The sequence below is a fragment of the Pseudopipra pipra genome, chromosome 3 (assembly GCF_036250125.1).
Source record: "Pseudopipra pipra isolate bDixPip1 chromosome 3, bDixPip1.hap1, whole genome shotgun sequence".
In the NCBI taxonomy this organism is placed as follows: Eukaryota; Metazoa; Chordata; class Aves; order Passeriformes; family Pipridae; genus Pseudopipra; species Pseudopipra pipra.
In genome coordinates this window covers 17,001,520-17,023,377 of record NC_087551.1, presented here as the reverse complement: position 1 = coordinate 17,023,377, position 21,858 = coordinate 17,001,520, and the positions used below count along the sequence as shown (strand labels likewise).

The 21,858-nt window shown below is 35.9% G+C and overlaps 1 protein-coding gene across 14 annotated transcripts in view; it reads right to left on the bottom strand.

Annotated features, from left to right (window-relative positions):
- The window catches only part of CDC42BPA (CDC42 binding protein kinase alpha), a 187,720-nt gene that overhangs the window by 63,607 nt on the left and 102,255 nt on the right, over positions 1-21,858 (bottom strand). For 11 of the 14 annotated variants that reach the window (XM_064648041.1, XM_064648046.1, XM_064648042.1 and 8 more), the window contains exons 7-15: positions 16,938-17,031; positions 15,968-16,168; positions 15,135-15,383; positions 11,275-11,354; positions 10,060-10,226; positions 9,472-9,594; positions 4,128-4,261; positions 2,218-2,460; positions 1,854-1,964 (exon numbers count right to left, since the gene is read on the bottom strand). In XM_064648041.1, the coding sequence (XP_064504111.1) occupies positions 1,854-1,964; positions 2,218-2,460; positions 4,128-4,261; positions 9,472-9,594; positions 10,060-10,226; positions 11,275-11,354; positions 15,135-15,383; positions 15,968-16,168; positions 16,938-17,031 (1,402 nt within the window). The remainder of the gene's footprint in view (positions 1-1,853; positions 1,965-2,217; positions 2,461-4,127; positions 4,262-9,471; positions 9,595-10,059; positions 10,227-11,274; positions 11,355-15,134; positions 15,384-15,967; positions 16,169-16,937; positions 17,032-21,858) is intronic. The other 3 variants (XM_064648047.1, XM_064648055.1, XM_064648048.1) reach the window with 2 other exon arrangements.

The following is a 21,858-nucleotide window of genomic DNA, read 5'->3' as shown; positions in this document are numbered from 1 at the left end:
TATTCTTTGCCACAGCCTCTACGCCTTTTCTAAGGAAGTTGCACCCAGTCCTCTTTTTTTCCCAGGATCATCTGGATGAGAGTTACAGTACCACAGTGGGCTGCCTGCAATAAGAGGGTGCATATCTTGGCCAGCAGTTCTCTTACTTCTCATTTAAGTTCCTTCAGAACTCTCTCAGCCATGCCACTGGTCCAAGCGACTTCACATCTGCCTCACCTGCCAGCTCCACTGCTTCCTGCACATCATCCTCAGACTGATCCAGCTCATCTACTGCAAAGAGTGGACTCTGCATGGCAACCTCCCCTGCTTCAGCAGTAAAGTCTGACATATCAAAGACTTGTGGAGAGTTTCTGCCACATCCCTATTAACTCAGAGTTTGCCTTTTTTATCCTGCCAACAAGCAGCCCCATGAGTTTCCTAAGGTTCTTTCTGCTTTTGCTTTAAAGAACTTCCCACAATCACCCCAAGCACCCTTTGCAAAGTGCTTCCTAAAGTCTCTTTATTTAGCCCTTGACATCCTGTTTACCCTTAACCTGCCATCATTAATGGTCTTTTCTATTCTCCTCATTTGGAGGAATCTTCCTTTCTTCTGTAAATATTGACTTTTGTCTAGGAGAGCTCCCTGAGCTTAACTGAGGAGCCATAAAGAGCTTTTAAGGAATGGACAGTGCAGTATCACAACAACCACATATGATCCAAAGTTTGCCTACTGAATCATAAAATATTACTAAGCATGCTACAATTCCTCTTTCCTCTTCTGATAAACTTGCCCTGTTATAAATCGGTGTATCATATATTCTCAACAGATCTTCCATAAATTCTTCTGATCTCTTAAACTGTCATACAAACTCTTTGCTGATGGTGAAGATTCATTGAAGCAGAAGAAATACATCCTAATTTTCAGATAACAATCTGAATTCACAGCAGTAGAAACTTTATAAATCCAAATTTCAAGTTGAATGGATTTCCTTATCAAAGGAAGGCCAAATAAAAGAATGTTTGCAAAAAACCACCAAATTTTCTGTGCTGTAAGTTAATGTTGACAAATGTCCCAGAGAATCCTAATGAAAAAAACTCTGCTGTTCCTGTAAATTAAGACCAGAATAGGCATAATCTTGCATTTTGCATGAGAAGTTTACAATTACCCTACTCAATGGAACATTTGGAACAGGATTTTGCTGTAAATGAACAGCAATCCTCATATGTAAATTAAAAACCTTCTCATTTGATTTTTGAGAAAGTCTAATTTCTTCAGAGCATTGTATAAAATGCTGAATCACAGAATAAAATAACAGTTAACATTCTTGGCTGCCTTAGGTTTCTGCTTGTAAAATCACATACACGTGTGAGCAATCTCATCAGTGTAAATGACCTCTTCATGCTGAGTGCTGTTCTTGTGCAAGAACGCCTCAACTTCTGGCCGAGAGGTAGGATAAGCTAAAATTTTTCCTTTACAGTTACATCAGTTGACCTCTATTATGCAGGAAATACAAGAAATACAAGGAACAATACAGTAGGCAGAACACTTATACAGAAACCTGCTTAGATGCAGCAGTTTAATCTTCAAATATTCAACCATCCTGTGCTAAAAAATAAGCTTTTAGCTGGTAAAATTAAACAAAGTACCAATGGAAGCAATTTGGTAAGAAACTGTCGAGTTATTAAGAAATAACGCATCAGGCAAATGTTCATTTTTCTGGACAACAATGCGATGCACGCCTGCAATAATATTCAGCACCAACTGAAGCGACAAACTGACAAAACCCTTTTGTCCTACATCTGAAAGCAATCAAACAGATCCAAGTCCTAGTTGACTAGTAACTTTGCAGGTGTTAATATCAAAACAGACTAACCTTTAGCCCTTCTACTTCGCTTTCCAACTGTTTAGAGTACTGTTCACTCCTCTCTCGCAATTTCCTGTCTTTGGATGCCTCAGCAGCTGCAGCTTCAGCTTGGACTTCCAGCTACAAAAGTACATACGTTTTTAATAGATAGGATTCTTTTTTTTTTTTTTTTCAAAATTTATTGATGGTTTTTAATAAAAGAGAGAAATCTTCATCACTCAACTGAACACTTAAAATTCTTAGAAAACAAAACTGGTACTGTTCGAAACAACAATCAAGAATTAATTTACAAATTAGAAAAAAAAATTACTTGGTCAGAAAACCTTACAGATAACTTATTTCACAGAGTCTAAACAGTCTTCTCACCACTTACTTCTTTTTTAAGTCTCTCTGTTCTGCGTAACTCTTGCCTTAAACTTTCTACTTTTTGCATCACCACTTCCATTTCTTCCTCCTTATCTCGGAGCTGGCGGGCAAGCTTTTGTTTTTGAGAGTGCAAGTCTGTCAGCCGCTCGTTCATCTCTGAGAACTCCTGCATTGCCAATTTCCGCTGGCTGTGTGCATCTTTCAGCTCTTTGGCTTGGGATTTTAATCTGTCACTAGACTCTGCCAGTTCCTACAGTTTAAAAAAAGAATTAAGTAATAAACCTAGAAAGCTGCAAGGCCAATTCTGTCTCCGGATGCACATCTAACACCTCCTCCAGAGTCAACAGAAACCATATATTAATTTCTTTTCATGAATGCATCTATGATATAGATTGTGTGCCTCTATAAATAAGGAAAGAGGCCAGGTTTTACACTACTAAAGTCAGCAGAAGTGCATAAACATAAACCAAGTAGGAATTTTCTCCATTATAACAGGTTAAACACAAGGGTTTTCAAGTACTCGCATTATAACATAAAAATACCTTGCTTTCTTAGTGAAAAAAATTTCATTAGCATAGATTTTCAATAACTACTTAAATAAATTAAAAGAATCTCAACTGCTAAATGATTTAGAAAAAGTTTTTGCGTTGAATGGAAAAGTCTGCTCTATAAAAATTTTTACTCTAGAAGCTTTTGAAAACTGACCTGCAATGGTGAGCATGATTTCCATACACTGTACCTTAATATCAAATATTACAGAAAGTTTCAGGCAACAAAATGCTGTAGCAATATATGACAATTATTCCTTTAAAAGAACCCACATGAAGTAAAACTGCTAGTGCTGTGATAACTCCACAGCACAATACCTTCACAAAACTTGCTGTGCCCTGGATTTGTGCTACTACACTACCAATGAGGGACCACAACAGTTTAAATAGTTTAATGATGTTCAGCCAAACTGGAGCAGAACAAAGAAGCAAGGAAAAGCAAATTTGAGGATGAAAAGATCAACAGGAAGAATTAATATTTGGCACTGTTGACATCTATATAAATCTAAAAACATTTCTAAGGTTGTTAAAAAGAGCTCCTAATCACTTCAAGTTGTTTTAGAAGAGAGATAGTATTTCTTGGACAAACTGGCAGCTTTCAAGATTTTAAGAGCCTTAAGGGTCAAAAGAAACAGTGTTAAACACAGCTGGCACATCAACATCGAGTATGGACTCTAAAATACTGGGCCAATATAATCATGATGAGAAACAGGCTAATGTATTTCACACCTGATTACAGGTTGATCTAATCATGAATACAAAAAAGAGCCATGAAAGACAGTATGTTATAAATCAGAAAATGAGGAATTGGGGAGAGAGAGGAGAAGAAATAAAATCTAGTATTCTTTAATTGTAGCTATTTCAAATTACTTTTCAATCTTCATATCTGGGCAATTTTTCACATCTCCCTTCTGGAAACACTTCTGTGACACAGCTTTAATACCATATTCTTCACATTTTTTCCCGGCTAAAGTCTCACCCATACTTCAGATTAAATTAGTTGTCTGGAATAGTTCTTCTCTGCTCTGCTCTTCTCTAACCCCTATCATTATCACCTTTATCTGAAGCTGTAAAACCTTTTTTGCAGCCACCATGTAATTTGGATCATGGAGTTGTTCACTATCTGGAAGCAATCATCTAGGACCACCCAGCAGTCATACATACATACAACATGTTAAATAATGTCCTTAAAATTATTGTCTTAATAATTGTCTTAAAAAAAAAAAAAGGCAGGCAGAAAGCAAAGTAGGTCATGCTACACATTTGATATTTGCTCATTAGTTTTACACTTGAAAGTTATTTCAGGCAAAATGAACGAAAATAAACCAGACTTTAGGGTTTAGAAGAGTTGCTGACAAAATGCTTTTACCTTATTAAGATCTTCCCTCTCTTGCTTTAGTGTTCTGACTTGTTTCTCAAAAGCCTTTATTTGTCTGGAAGCATCATCCAACTCCCGCCTTGCAGTGCTGGCCTCCTCAAGTTGCTGTTCTAGCTGACCGGATTCTAGAAAAAGCAGCAGAATTCTAAATATTCTAAGGGAAAAAATAATAATTCTAGAATAGCATAGTCTAGCTCCTTGAAGCCCCTTCAATATTTTTTCTGGTTTCCATTTAATCACAAAATAATGCAGTTCTTATCTGGTTTAGAATAGGAAGCAGACTGATTCAGCTACCATTATCTGCTTTTAAGGGAACAGAATGAAAGGTCACAGCTTGCTGCAAAAAACAAAGAAAATGATAACTTTTCTTCTTGCATTATAATAATGATGCTCTCTTACTTTATTCTGTAATGTACGTTTTAACATGACTTACACATTTGATTTTAAGCACTGTGGTATAATATATAATGCATCTTTTATTACACTGTAATTATAAACAGTCTCCCTCCTTCCCCCAAACTCCCCCAGAAAGAAACAGTAAAAGTAATGGGTCGCTCAAGAGCTGGCAAGTGTTCTCCTGTCGATACACTTAAAATTAACTTCAGCTGATATTACTTATTTCTAGTGTGAAAACCACTTGTGTTTATGTGATCTGCTTTATTACTACTATAAATAAAGGAAAACTATTACAGTCAGCTTCTTACCAACAGTCAGTTACACAATGACAGTATATTTCCATGCCACACCTAAATAATGTCATATAAATGCTCTCAAATGCTACAAGAAAAGCTGAAATCCATAAAATATGACAATTGAAAATTTCTAGTGAGTGGAGTTTTTACCTCCTAGTCCTTCACTTAAAGCAAGATATATATGAAGGTAAGTTAATTCCACATTCTGTGAAATCACTGGACATTTTGCCTTTTATTTCAGTTGTGGCAGGTCTTCAGACCACATGTATTTACCAAAAGAACAGGAACCCATCTACACTCTTAATAAGAGCCTTTAGCTATATTTTCATAAATGTAACCCCAAGAGAATGGCTCTTGGAAAAATCAAATATAAAAATACATACATTTTTAAGAGGGTTTATTTCTGAAACATGAGAATTTTATAAGCAAATTAATACCTTTAGCTTATACCCATAAAAATATTCACTATTGTTTTAATTCACTGACTCTTGTTTAAAAATTTAAAAGAATGCACTTAAATAAGAGATGCAGCTCAAAGCCAAAAATTATTAACTGCCTCTCTTATGTAGTCTACTCTGAAGTCACCAGTGAAAAAAAAGTTTATATATGGCTCTGCTGAGCCAAGATAAATCTCTCTTCTGTGCACGAACTACTTTGTTCCACAGCTCTGTTTTCGTCTTCCATTGCTGCCCTTTACATATTTGGCAATATTAAAGATTCCTCAAAGTTTTCTCCTATGTAACCTAGCGAACAAAAATTATAACTTTGACCTCTAAAATTGAAAGCATATGCTAGTTTGTCATTTCCTGGAAAACGAGATAGACAAGAAAAATGTATTTTTCTAACACCCCCCCCGTGACACTCCTGAAGAAACAATTTCAAGTTCATTTTTTATTACCTTTTTAAACAGGTGTTTACTCTTACAGCTTCAGAAGAGGCAGCAAAGCAGGTTAAAGAATATAACCAAAAGCTAGTTGTGACATATGTGTAGTAAGTGGTAATTTTCCATCTAATCACTCTGATCACCCTACTTGTAACTAGCATTTTAGATAACATATGCAAACACTCACTGCAGTATGTTATTACATTACATTTAGTTGCCCAAGAGATGAGCCCAAAGCATAATGTTCAGCTCTGCACCTGAACTGAACCTTCCTAAAGTTCATCAGATCCAGTACTGAAAAATTACATCTTTTAAAGGCTATCCAGAAAACCCGGAACTAGCTCCCCTACATTTGGAAACACTCAGAAAAGGCTATCATTTGGTTTGTTTCTCTATTCTGTCGCTAATTTAGTTTTAAAATCTATCTCCAAACCCCCATAAAATCAAGTAAAATAGAACATTCTCTTTTCCCAATTTTATCAAATTGGCTTGTATTAGTTACAGCACAAGGCACAAATGAATGTTTTCTAACAAATGGCTGTGTTGTCTGGATCAGACAAACATTCAAATATATACTGGGAAAGTTCTGTGGCGACTGGAGATGGATTGGACAACTCTACACCTTCCTCATTTGATCACATTATTCACTTCCAACCCAAAAAACCAAAAGCACACACTGTATTGAGGAATAAATATGCAAATATATGGTTTGAAGTAGAACATTACTTTAGAGAAAACCTTCTCGATATAAAATACCTTCACCAGACATTGACTTCTTTTCAATTTGAAAAGGGATAGGAGCTGCACTGGGGAACATTCCCACACCTTTTCTATTTTTTTTTCATTACCAAAAGAAGCAAGTAATACTTTTAGCAACGAACTAAAATCTAAGTTGCAGCTAAATAGTAAAGAATAAAATATAATATAAAGTTGATCCTGATGCTTTTCTATGAATGACTAGTCTCATTCAAAAGCTGTTCTTGTAAATGTTGCTTTTCAGTGGTCCCAAAGAGCCCAAACTAGAGCTAAGGACTGTTGCAGAGCAGGGGTTTCTGATGTTGTCTTTTTCCTCATTACAGCAGCAAGTGGAGGGACATTTGGCTGGAGATAAATTTCACAAAAAAAGCTTTGCCCTGACATAGTGCCAACATGGCGTCACTCAAACCAGAGTGATCCTCCCTGAGCTAGTTAAGCCATGCTCACATCCAAAAATAATGCTTATGGTACAATACAAAACTGCTGCATCACGCCAGAGCAGCTGTCCAACTGCGTATCCATAACAGGCTTTTTTCAGACTACACAATTTTAACAGGATATAATCTATGTGCTGCAGTCTGCAGTTCATACATAGCGTGTTTCTATCCCATAACGCAGCTGCAGAGTCTAAACACATCAACTAAAATGTCTGGAAGTTAAGTTCAAGTTATTCTTTCTGTGGGTGTCACTGCTGGCATTCCAGACACTTTCAGGAACTGAATGAAGTCTTTTCACAAACACAAACCAGAACAAGTCTTTTTTTGTAGTTTCCTCCAAGCTTTCTCGATGTTTTGTTTTCCACTGCCGCAGGTAAGACATGGACATACAACAGAGATCTATCTACTGCTACTTGTGTCTGATTTTTCCTCACACAAAATGTAGATATTTTACTGTTTGGATTGACATGATTAACTGGATTTTTTTCCCTGTTTCTGTGGTTCCAGACCTGATACCTAACAGTCTCTTGTTGATTTTCCTGAAGTAAAAAACATCTTGCTATATTTCCTTTCTTTCTTTTTTGAAGATGTCTCTGCTCTCAAGAACCTGTTTTAAAGAAAGCGTTATGGAGCGGGATACCATGAGTCCTATGCTATGACTTACTGTGAGAAAAAATTCTTTTTAACTTAAATCAGAGCATTAAATTAAGAATACCGAATACTACTACTAGTAGTTAGCCTTTAAAGCAGACTAAAAAGATATTAGCTAAACAGACAGCAAATTGTTTCACTAATAGCTATATTCAACATGGTGGGTGCAATATAAGCTTTCCTTCTGAAAGTTCTTAAAACATGAATTGCCAGTTTTTGGGAGAGTGAGGCTGGAAAAAGAATGATCTTTCTCTAGATGTCTCCAGTAGTCTCTATAAAACACAGGACACAGGCCTAAGTAGATCTTTGCTTTTTGACTAGTTTGGAAGTTCTGAAAAAAGGCAGTCCAATATTAATCAAAGAATTCAATCTTTTTGTCTGCACAGATTTAAAAAACATTTTTCAAGCTTAAAGTACTGCAATGCTTGATAGCCAAAATATTAGTTTTCAGAAAATCTTAATGAACTTCCAGAAGCAAAGGAAATAAATGTTCAGTTTTGTAAGGAATGATAGCCCATTGACAGCAGAGCTGAGAGGTGGTTCTTCTCCCTGTCATCTCCCTTTCCTCTTATGCTTCTATTGCCTACCTTGTACTGATTTATCTTGATCATAAGTGGATCAAATTCTCTGTATCTAGATAGCATTTTCCTTGTTTAATTGAGTGAATTAAAGCCATGAGAGTGTCCAGGACACGCACAGATTGAGAAGGGGCTACACAGCTGTGAGTAGGACCCGTTCTGGTGACAGTTTTGTTTGGATGGTTCTGGTGCTACTGGGAGTGCAGTCTCATAGCCCACAGTGTCCTCTCTCATGGAAAACATCCTTCACTACTCCCTGCCACTTGGAAAACTCAGTATCCCTGTAGTTTCATGCACACAGCCCACCTTCCAGATAACTCACACTTTTCTAAATGTACTGTTTCAAGAAAATACTCACAAAATCCCACCCTCAGCGTAAACTTGCTTTTACTTCGCATTCAAAAGCACAATGTACACTGTAAATCTCTGGGACTTTGAAGAAAATATAATCAAAACTGTGACCACATCTCATAAACCTGGACCATTCAGGGAAAGTTCAACAAAAAATGAGATAATGAGAAATATCAATTAATGCTTGAATCATAATAAAGCTGGAGAGGGACTTTTTACAAGGGCAAGTAGTGACAGGACAAGGTGTAATGGCTTCAAATTGAAAGAGGGAAGATTTAAATCAGATATTAGGAAGAAATTCTTCACTATGAGGGTGGTGTGGCACAGGCACTGCTTGCCCATGGAAGTTGTGGATGCCCTGGAAGTGTTCAAGGCCAGGTTGGACGGAGCTTTGAGCAACCTGGTGTAGCAGAAGTTGTCCCTGCCCATGGCAGGGGCACTGGAATGAGATGGTCTTTAAGGCCACTTCCAACCCAAACCATTCTATGATTTCATCAACTGCTTTTAGGCCTATTAAAACTGATAGGCCAAGTCTTCACCCTCATGTTTACTCACTGTCAAAAATAACCAAACAAAATAACCATCTGCCCTGGTACTATACATTGCAGGAGGAAGGTGTAGAAAAAACAACAAAAAAAAGTACTACAGAGACCGGTCAGCATTTCACAGATTCTCAGGTAGACTCTGATTTATATCCATGTAAATTAGCAACACCACAATTTAAAAGTAGTGGAACTTTTGCACTAATAATAATAGCAGAAGTCACTGAAATCTTCCTACTCCCTTGCAACTGGAACTAATGACTATCAAGTTGAATTTATAGAAAATGTTGAGCTGCCAAGGAAGAGTGACAGGTAAAATGAAAAGTAAGAACAGACTGGAAAACTCTTTAAGAAAGCAAAATAAAACTAGCATTACATTAGGAAAAAAAATCTTGTCAAAATACTGTTTCCCGTTACAGTTTTTACATTAATATTTATAACATACCTGTTACCTGTTTCTTCAACTTTTCAATTTCTTCTTTCAAACTTTTAATTTCTAAATCTTTACTTGCTGTTATTGGGCCGTCCACTGTTGAATATTGCAGAGCCTGGACTGTCTGAGTGGACTCTAAAAAAAAAGATGGAAGAGAGAGGGACAAATTACACATCTGACATCTGAGGAGGTCAAAGAGATATTACTGATGAATTGAGACATGCCAAAAAAACCCTGCACTGAGGATTCCATAATTTGTAACTTCCAACCATTAAGTGCTGATTTTTCAGTAATTGTCAGCTGGACAAACAAAGCTCTTACAAGTTTTAAGAATGAAATCTTTATGCCATAGTAACCAAGGCACGATGAGAACAAAGTTAGTATGTTATAAGAAGTTGCATACATGGCATATTTCAGGTATGAAGAGTAACAGAAGTTTAATTTGCCAACAAAAATAATGATGACAATTCTTTTCTGCTAGAAAGCATTCCAGGAGGTATACTTATTTTTTGCCACAGTATAAACAGTCATGCTGTTTATGTTGCAACATAAAGCTGCAAGTAGAAAAAAATGGAATTATTTTTTTTTTAATGACTATACCTTGCAGTTTTCTACTAAGTTCAAGCTTTTCCTGTTCTAGACGTCTTATTCTCCTCTCATAAGCTTCTGTTGCTAAACTATCCTCCAGAGTTCTTTGAATGCTGGCATCAAGATCCATGGAGGGTGGTCCAGCTGTCAGTCTCAGACAGCTGCGGTCCGAAAGTACACTGGGGGAAAAAAACAAATAGTGTTGGATTTTACAATAGGTTGTGTTTAAAATAATGCTATAAAACTATCAACCAATAAACAGTTTTTTAAAATTGTTAATTACTATGCCATTTATTATACCATCAAAGAATACCTTGTAACTATGTGCTCATTAAAAACTGAGCTCATTTTTAGCTAGCATGCCTGATCTCCTCAATGCATTTTTTGTTCCATAACAGGGAATGAACTCCTGATTAAAAATAATCATTATGGGCAGACTATGTTAGCCAGACAGAAAGAAGCAACAACCTAAACAGTAAGATTACAATAATGGTTCATTTCGAAACAGTAAATCAAGTATCCCAAATTCTTTAAAGACAAGAATCACAACAAATGGTGTGAAATTATCCCATGACAACTAGGGCATGGACATGTTAGAAATGCTGTGGCTACTCATGTGCACATGCTACTACTTATGCAAATAATTCATAGGAAGTCTAGGACATTCTAGGACATAGTCACGTTCACAGCAGAAACACAGGCCTGATTTTTCAATGGTTGTAAACATTCTTTCTTTATTTATTTCCATAAATGAACAAGGAGCATACATGGACTTCCCTGTTACTGTTAATTTAGCAACAGAAATGAATATAATAAATACCACATTAATACTAAATATCAATAAAAGTAATTTTTTAAAAATTTCCATTCAGACTTACAAAAGCGTCAAAAGACTGGAAATAAAACTGTTTTTCACATCTAATAAACTAAGCTCTATCTGGATCCACACATCAAGTCTTAAGTTTGTCATACACAGTTAACTTCACACATTGTCTGGTAACTACTTTTAGCAACAAACTCCCTTGAACAGAGGTGCTGACCTTTACATTCCTGTAAATTCTACCTGCAGAGAGCTCATTCTTCTGGACAGACAGCAAGGTAGATGATGGCCTAGTAATTTCCTCAATAAACCACATTCTTTGCTGTCTCCTTGCAGTTGGTTTCAGATACAGAAACTTAAGATATTGTGTAACTAACCAAGAGGCAATATCGGAACTCTTAACTTACCAGCTACTTGTATATGTGAAACCCACAAATGGTAAATGATGGCCAGAAAATGCAGTGTGTGATGGGGGAGGCATTGTTTCCTAGGAAAATAATAGGACAGTTGAGTAAGTAGTATCCTACTGGACTTAAAAGAAAGAGATTTTCAAGTTTAACTATATATGAAGTGTTAGTGGAAATATAATATTAACTATATTCACTGTCTTCCTTATCTGCAGTCCAAATATGAAACACCACCAACTAGAACTATTTATAATAGCATTTAACATATAAAATAGACGAGGCTGGCATAAAAATGCTTTTCTAATTAAATAGGTTATTGTTGGAGGGAAGCAGAATATTACATATATCAAATACCAATTTATTCTTTCTTTTTTCCAAGAAGCTCTTAGTACAAAGACTAACACCTTTTATTCCCTCCTATACTCCTCTCTGATATTCAGTCAACAGGGCTTCCTGCCTGTAGAATTACCAATACCAGTTCTCAGTGGGCTACCTCTATTTTAAGGGAACAACAGTAAGGCATTTACTAGAAAGACTTTATACAACAGGGTGTTCTAGTCCCATTAGTGCTTTGACCATTTCTTCATTTGTTGCCCCTTTTTCCTGCCAGAGAACGACAAACCAAGACAAATCTTTGAATTTCTCTTCAGGTTAAAATAATCCTGTCATTATTTTACTTGAACCATTATAAGTTTTAATATTTTTAAATATTCTGTTAAAAGCTTCCTATTTAACCCCAAGATGCAAGGTTTAAGCTGCTACACTAGAGATGGCCTTAACAAGCGTCAAAAGAAATTCCTTACAATTATTCACACTGAAAGTACTAAAAGGTTCTAAATTGTCAAAAAAAGTACATAACCATTTTTTTCTAAACACAAACAAAAAAGAAGAAAGGAACCAGTTGTACATTTTTCAATGCAAAACCCATCAGGAAAGGACCAGGAATAAGACTGTATTCAGACGAAATCCAAAATTACCTTTCCAGCGGTGGTATCAACTATATTACATCACAACTTTGTTTTTTTAGCTGACAAAAATCTTCACATTATAAGAGAGTTCCCAGAAGAAAAAACAACATTAATGATATGGCTAGATTGTGTAAGTACATTAAGTCCACACTGTTAAGTTTTGGAAACTAAGGACAAGACCAAATTACAAACCATTAACTTACCACTAATCATAATAGACGATGGTTAGAAAAAGTAAAATTTTACTTCTCTTTTATAATTTGTTTTCACCTTTCATCGATTCAAGTTTTAAAACTGTCTTTACAGACAACTTTAAAAATACCAAATGCATAATTGTGTGATTTTAACAGCGCACTTGACAGTTTTCAGTTACCAGACCAGGAACTATGTTGGTTCTAAAACACTGTATCTATGTAAAAGGATTTGTTTCTTTGATAGAGATCAAGGTATGTATCTCCTGCTACTTATGTAAATTTAACTGTACAACCGTGCTGACAAAATTATAAACAAATTGAAGCCTCTCAGTAAGGCTCCTAAACCAAACAGTTAAAAGTTAAAACCCAGCACAACTTAGGCTGCCTGAACAGTGCAGTTTAGCCCTTGGTGCTTATGTGTACTTTTAATGTACTTTTCAAATTTCATTAATATGTATATAATACATATATATATTAAAATATAATATATATTTTATATATATATATAAAAATATAGATAATAATATATAATATGTAATTTTTCCTTGGTACAACAGTCTCGTTTAAAGTTCAGGAAGAACAATAACAATCATGGCTTTTCAACACTGTCTTTTATCTTCAGCACTGGGCATTCCTGATTTGCTCTATGCAACTCAAATCTTGCCAAGAATTTTAAAAAAAAAAAAAATCGTCTCATGGGCTTATCTCTGGTGCTGACTTCTCTAACAGTAATGCAAGTATGTGAAACTTCCTCAAAGGATATATATTAAATATGGAGAAAATACCTCCAAGTTATATATAAGGAATTTGAGGGAAAGCAATATGAAATACAATGTCCACCAGTCTAAGCAAAAATGTAAAATATTCTCAGTCATGCAACGCCTTAGGCTGAGTTTTTTCTCAGCGGTTCTGAGATACTAGGTGTGAAAAGAAATGGTAAGAACATAATATCCCTATATTAAAACAGAACAAAACCTTCAGATGTTTCAAATTAGAAAACTGAAAAAGACTGGCATTCATCTCTAACAGTTCAGTGGCATTGCTCTTCACCCCCAAATGTCTAAAGCAAATTAAGACTTGGACTCAGTTTTCTCAGCTGAGAGTCCAGTAACTCAGTAGAGGAACATTCTTCACCTGCAGTTCCCTGCTTCTTCACAATGGTAAGGCATTTCCCCTGCACAGGCACATTTTGAGTGCCTCAGTTGAGATACTGGGCTCTAAAAAGGAAGAGTGGTGGACTGGACAACACTAAAATGTGTGGACAACCTCCAAAAACTATTTTAGATTCACAAAGACCTGCTATATACAGCATCCACTCCAGCCACTCAATCCTCATATACGTTCCTGGACAAAATAATATGCAAACAAATATCTGAAGACTGTATAAAAAAGTTTTAAGATAAAAATACTTCAGTTGTGAAGGGAAATGGGTAATATCAAATGCAGGTGAGAAAAAAATGAGGAAAAAAAAGAAAAAAATGCAAGTTATGCTATGCAGCTACACTGTTTTGCTTAATTTGCCTATAGGAAAGGGCTCTACGACATATCATGGATTGTAGAATCAGTTAGGTTGGAAAAGACCTTCAAGATCATTGAGTCCAATCATTAATCTAGCACTTCCAGGTCCATCATCATTTTCCTAAGCACCACATCTACGTGTCTTTTAAATACCTCCAGGGATAGCTGACTCCACCACTTGCCTGGGCAACCCTTTTGGCAAAGAAATTTTTCCCAATATCCAATCTAAACCTCCCCTGGTGCAACTTGAGGCTTGTCCTGTGGCTTCTTACTCAGAAGAGGCTGACATTCACAAAAGATTTTAGTTAAAGTGTTTTCCATGTTTTAATGTGCAGTTGGAGGAAAGAGAATGCAAATAATGATCATCCTATCAATATCAATTCATGTTACCTATGTCTTATCTGCAGGCTCAGGAAACTCAGTGAAACTGAGATGCATGGGCAGTTCAGAAAACAAAAGCAAAACCAGTGAAAATACTTCACCTTACATGTAAATATCAGGTTTCTGCATCTTTCAATACACACACACACACACACAGAGGATATTTCCAAGGCATTTCTCTGATGATAAGACCTCTATAATCTGTCAAAACTCCTTTTCAAAAGCATAGAAACAATAAGAACTGTTAAAAATCAATAGTTGCAAAGCTTTTTCAGCAAAGGTAAAAATAATTTCTTTCTTGTTCCTTAAGAAATGGCCATGATATTTCTCCTAAATTTCCCAAAACTCAAGTCAGAACAAAAACTGGAAAAATTTGAATGGAAACAAACTGAATGGAATCTAATGGTAATATGAGCAAATAAGAGTACAGCACTGCAATAAAATGCACTGTGCAAACTTAGTATAAGTCTTAACAATGCTCTGCTAGAAATACTGTTTTTTGCAGCCTATCTACATGCAAATATATTATTTTGTATAAGGTATGGCCACTAAGAACTTGTTCATTAAAGACATAAAGTTACAATGAATTAACAAAACTGAAGTTATCCTTACACGAGTATGTTTGGAGTATCAGCCTCCAAACTATGAAAGTATTCCCCCCATAGTTCTTCAAAGCAGCACTTAATTGTTATTTATGCAGAACACAGTGAACACACTGAATTAAAATGCCATTTACATATATTATGTTACAAAGTATACTATAAAAGTTGATTCGTCAAAATGTTAATTCCATACTTACAGAATTTTTTAAGCAATCATCATCCACATCAAAGTTTGATGTGTCAGTAGGGCTGCTGACTTCTGGGATGTAAGGTGCCTCACAGTTTCTAATGTTGTCCCAATCAATCCCAGCAAAAAATGGATGGTTCTTAAAGTCTTCTATCCCATTTTGTCCAAGTCGATGTTCTCTGCTACAAATGAGCCTTCGGATGAGGTCCTTTGCACTTTCAGAGACATCTGTCACTTGAGCAGGAAACTGAAACCTCTCCTTAAAGACCAAAATAATAGAAAATAGTTTATTACCAAGAAAAAGTCAGAAAAATTACCCCTCTTAGTGAAAATCATTATGTAGAAAAAGAAATGTGCAAATGCTCCAGTTCTGAAATATACACAGTAAGGTTTCAAGGAAAAGACTTCTGCTAAGGATAAAAACTACTGATTTTTTTTCGTCTCCTGGTTTTTCTTCTTTATTTAAATTTCTCTTATACTGTTGAATTCTAAAGCTACCTCCATGTGGAAGAATATTTAAGAATCTTCTGCATAAGCCAACCAATGCATTCACCAGAAGAAAGTAACACAACAGGACTGATGCAAGGTAGCCAAGATTTACTCCACAGAATGAATTAACAGTCATGTTTCCAAATCCAGATTTTTAGTTTTGAACTGCTTTATCCCAAACCAAAGCCATCTGCAATCCATAACCGTAAACTTACTACATGGAAACTTATTTTTTGTTCCACATTTATGCACATTAACATAATTAGCACATAAAAATTTATTTTACAAAAAGTCTTCAAGTTACCCCATTACTTATTAAAAATTAGCTTAGAGACAGACAGAAAGTGCACTAACTTTGTGGTTCATTATTTTCCCATAGGTCTCCACCAAGGACTCAGCATAAAAGGGCGTTTCTCCATAAAGCATTTCATACATGCAAACGCCCAGGGACCACCAGTCACACTCGGGCCCATACTTCCCTTTTCCATCTTCCATGGCCTGCAAGATTTCTGGAGAGATGTAGTCTGGTGTTCCAACTGCCACTGAAGATTGGACCTGTAGAAGTTACATTTTCAGGACTAAAATCAACTTTTCCATCGTTATAGACACTACTGTTTGTGGCACTGTGCCTGTATATATAAATTTAGCCTAGTGTTATGGTTATAACTAAAACAACTAAACACAAACAAAGGCTTCTAAATTCATAGAGAGATACTTAAGCATCTGAGGCACTACGTTAATAGGCGGCACAATAATGTACATTTGCTAAACTATTTCCAATATTTAAAAAAAGAGAAAGAACAAAACTGTCAATTCTTAGGCTTAGAGCCAGTAAGCAATTATAGATTAGATAATCACATCTATTAACTCAAATACTGTGTAACCCTCTGGGACATGGTTATCATACTGGAATTATATTCTAGTCACAGTTACTATATACTGTGCAAATTTAAAGGTACTAGTAGATCATCATATTTCAGTACCTCATCCTGTTCATCCTAAAGCTTACATTTTCAATAAAGATTAGAGCTCAGAGCTTAAAACAGTGAGATTTATAGTTCATAAACACCTACTCAGTATTGACAGCACAGCTTCTCTTTATTTATTCATGAGTTGACTATATGCATCTAAAAAGCTTTTAATATATTGCAAATCCAAGCAGCGTGCAGTCATATTTTCAACCAAGATTAGTTATATACCAATACCATTTACAGTTCCATCTCATTTGACATAAGGCATCTTTCCCTTTATTAGCATGCATTTTAGCAGCCAGCAAAGGACTGAAGAAAAGGTATTTGGGAATGCATTATTCTTTCTAATTTACCGTTCCATCTTCCATCAGTTTCAGACAAGAACCAAAATCTGCTAATCGAATATGTCCATTCATATCCATCAAGATGTTGTCTGGTTTAATATCCCTGCAATTAAAACAAATTTCAGAATTAGTACAAAAATGTATTGCATACGATATAGTCCAAACATTAACTCTGTAACACTATTATCATGCAAAACCAGCAACAAGTCAGTAGACAGAACATAGTCACTCATCATATGGTGAAATTTGCACCAGGGATACTTTATGACAGGGGCTGTAGATCAATCAAATCATATAATGCTTGTTAATTTTTATAAAAATTGTGTAGTTAAATTCCTCTCATCTCTCACAGGTAGATAGGAGAATCTTACTTGCTCTAAACTTCTGTACATAAAACTTTTAAATCATCTGAAGAATTTTGGTTAAGTGTTCTCAAGTGGAAGATGTACACTTAGACTGGAGCTGGAAAACAACTTCTAGATTTTACAGTACAACAAAGGCCAATCAACCCCTGAGATAATCAACATGTTTTTAAATTTACTGTCTTTCATGGACATTCTTCTCTCATGTACATCTCAGTTCACTAAGTAGGTCTGTCATACGTCTGCTGAAACAACCACAAAAGTCATTGTACGTGCTACTGCAGCTCTGCTTGGCCAAACTCTGTAGCTGTCTCATTCAGATACAGATGGTAATAACCTTCAAACCAGGTAACATAATAAATACTCCTTATTTTGCAAATTTGACCTTTTTTTTTTTTGTCTCATGTTTTACCTAAGTATACTGCAATACAGGTGAAGTGTATGCTCCCAGTAGACACCTGACTAGGATGAAAGCATCTATGCTCTCTTAGTTACCAGAGATACATTCATCATTCAACTTGTAAACTAGTTTCAAACATTGAAATTTCTTTTCAATAAAGTACAGTTGTTAGAAATATCCATTAAGCTACATTTTAAAAATAGAAGAAATTATAGATTCTTATTCTATCCTTATCTGTAATATTCAAAGGGTAAGTTATGACTCTAGGAATAAAGGACTATGAATACCTTCCTAATGAACATTTGTAAGATACAAAAACAAATTCCCTAAAATAAACAAAAAAAAGTGAAGCCTTGACTTTGCTTCATTTCCCCTAACAACTTATAAATGAATGTCATAATTGCTTTGCAGATAAATCTCAAAATATTCACAAGTTAAGATGTGCACATTGCACATGAGAGAAAGGTTTTATTGTTTGGGCTTTGGTTTTTTGTTTTGTTTTGGGTTCTTCCAGATAAAAACTGAGTTATAAACAGCACTTAACGGTAATTTATAAAGGCAAAAGAATTAGTATCACACTTTGAACAACATTATAGAAGCAATGTCATGAAGATGCTCCTGTTACACACTCAGTGACAATTAATATGGAAAAAATATGTTGTCTGAAAGAAAAGTACTTTCTGTTACCCAAAGACAAGCAGACAGTGAAACAAACAAGCTTTAGGCACCTTTCAAATATGCAGAAACATTTGCAAAGAAGAAAGCAGACACTACTTAAGAAATCATACTTCCCCATCTCTCAACTGAGCATAAAGAAAATTTTTTACAAGGTAAATCAGAAAAATTAACCGAGTCATTCTCTTAAGAACATCTTTCCACTTGATTTTTGCTGACACTGAATATACCAAAGAATTGCAACCTCTAGACTGAGATAGTCTTGTTTATTTTGTATTCACCCACCAAAAACATTCCTTAAACATGTTTCTAAATAAAAACAAACACATGCTCTTGAGACCGCTGGAATTATAACTTCAGTTTAAAACACTGAAAAAACATGCACCTAAAATGAAGTTCCTCTTAGAAGCTGGACCTAGTTCAAGCTAAACAAAAACATGAGTCACCCCTGAGGCTCCATTTATCCATGTTCTATCTTTTAATATATTCCCAAGAGAAATAATAATACCACTAATAATCATCATCCCAACCTCTCCCATTCAATCTCACAAAACAGCAGAAAACATGAACAATCTCACTGTGTTGTCAACACTCTGCAAAACAACAGTGAATGCACTCAGAGGAACAAGGATTTCTTGCAAAGCAACATTTGTAAGGCTCAGTAATAACTTTATAAGAACAATTTTTACAGTTAAGGGAAAAAAAAGACACCAACTTAGTGCACATGAATTCTTTTCAGCTCTTGTAACAGAAGGTATGGGTTATGAACAACTGTTCTGAATTCAACCGAACTACGTTAATAAAAGACAGTTTGAAAGACAAGAATTGCTGGCACCTGCAGAGCAGAGTGGGCTATAAGCAGAAGGAAGGACAATTATGAGCCCCAGAGGGAAACAAGAAAGGGGAGTAATTATTGCCAGTATAACTGAAGAGAGTGAAGGTGGTGATTATGGGAAAAAACGTCTTAAACCCTCCACCTCTACTGAGCCTGCTGTTGTCAAATTGCCTTAGAATGATGAGTTTTCTTTCAGGTTTTTGTTTTGAACGACATTTGGTGACTCTCCTTTAGTGATCAGAACTTTTCTGTCTCCTGCTCTAAACAGAGTATGGTCTTCTCCCTTCGCACTCACTCTACCTTCTCCTGCTTATCCCAGTTTCTTCACTGTACAGACTGGTTCCTTCTACTTGCATGTCAGCCGCAGTTTTATTTCTACCCTCCTAGACTCACCTTAAAAGCTGAGATGTCCAATCCTCCACAGCCTATCAAACCCAAATTTCCTCCCCTTTTATATCCTCCTTTCATTCTCAGCTTCCTCACTCCCAAGTCTTGTCTCCTTGCGTGTACACATTTAACTAATCCTTTTTTTTCCTCCCATCTCAGTTCTCAACACTCACTATTTCCCCATCATCACATCCCAGATTCCCTTCCCATTACTACTGCTTTCCTATTCCTCTAATCCTTACTATCCTCTTTGCCAAAGTCAAATTTTTGTCCAATTTGCATAGCAATCATCTTTGGCACCAAAAGGAAGAGAAGTATCAGCAACAAAGAGTCCTCACACTGTCTCTAGTGTCCATTTACCAGCATTTCACAAAATTGTTTAATTCTTACAGCTCTGAAACAGTGCAAAGCTACAGCAGAAGAAAACTGAAAAGTATTTAAGGACAAAACTCTGCATATGGTTGTTTGAAACGCATAACAACTGGCATGTTGCAGGGAAAATTATAGCCTGAATATATCTAGGTGGGGGGTTGAGGAATGAAAACACATCTGTGACTCAAGGAGGATTCTCTCCCGAATTTCAACAGTGTCTCAATACCCCAGAGCAGAAGACTTTCCCACTGGGTTTGTAACAATTAATTTATTAACTTAAATCTACAGAGGAAAAGTAATGTGTGTTTCCTCATCTTGTTCCTGGAAAGACATGACACTGCTTTGGGCAAATACTAAGAATGGAAAATTCCAGGCCAAGTACCTAAAATCTGGCAAAAGTAATGAGCAAATAATGAAAAGTTACATGGCTTAGTGAATAGACCACTGGGCTGAATCTCCGTAGCTAAGAGTTACTAGGGTGATTGTGGGCAAACCATTTAAACATCACTCAAGGAGAACACTGGTGCTCAGTCAAGCATCTAACATCCTCTGGCTAGAAGGCTGTGGAGCCCGAATAACTCTAATAACTCCATAATTAGTTCACTGTAATAAAAGGAAAAGAGGTCTGCTCACTTGAAAGATGAAATAATAATTCGCTTTCAAGAGTTACAAGCATTTGAAAGATATTTTATGAACCAGATTTACAGTGAGAAGTACTGAATTGGGGCAACTGCTCTGACACCACTGTGCCCTTTGGAGACCTTGAGTTTGACCAAGTCCCAGACACTTCAGCCCTACTCTGAGAGCAGCTTCTGCGGAAGTGGAATGTGCAAGGGATGCAGGTTGACAGAGGTGGACCTGGCACAAATCAAGTTCTTCATATGTGCTCCACAGTGATCTAAGGGAATAGAGGTAGTCAGCATGCCCAAAGAAATTAAAATCTTCCTTTTATGAATTTATTTGTAGCACTGCCACCTGAGGAGGTGAACTGAGCAAAGACTGCAGTTCTGCTTTGGTTTCTTTTTCCTCAATGAGTAATTTACCAGAGCCAAATGAACTAGAAGTTTGGATCAAATAAACTTTTTTAAAAACACATATGTCCATTTAAACTATGACTCCAACACAGTGTACAGGAGCGACTTTACTTTTCTGAGCTTTGTTGGCCTTGACTGCATGAGAAAATCAGCCCTGCACAGCTGCTTTGCTGCTGTTCTTCTGGAGAATGCAATAGGAACGATCAGTGTCAAATACTGAATACTTCACTTGCACAGAAAAGGAGTGTGAAAGCTTATGAAAAAAAAAAAGAAAAATCTTTAATGAATCCTTCCTCATAACGCTTCTTACTTTAATTTGAGGAGCTGTACTTCAGATTGGCATGTTTACCCAGATGACTTCACTCACCTTTCTTTAAAACCGTTTACTTTCTTAAGCTGTAATTAAAACCCAAACATTTTACATACTAACTGTGTTAATATAAACAACACTCTGAAACAGGACTACAGCAGATACCTGGATTATTGCCATTTATTTTGATTTCTCTGTTAATGAGCCAGAGTAGAATTTCATTTGTTCAGTAAGACTCAAGAAAAAGTATTCCCTCTGAGACATGCTAAATCCATAGCACATTCCAGCTGTAAAATAAACTAAAAAAGAATTTTTAGTGCATGTGAATGTATTTTTTTCCTGGATTCATTTCTGATACTAAATGAAACTTAAGGAATGGTGAGGTTTTGCATATTGAAATTTGGACTAGAAAATTCCTTTAAGTTCCTTACAACTTGAATTATCTGATCATCTTACGGTTTCATAGCATATGGGTTCCTGAGGTTCATCTGTGTCATTCTCTGAATCACTGGATCAATGTTATTCTTTTATTCACAAGACCACATGGAGATCCTC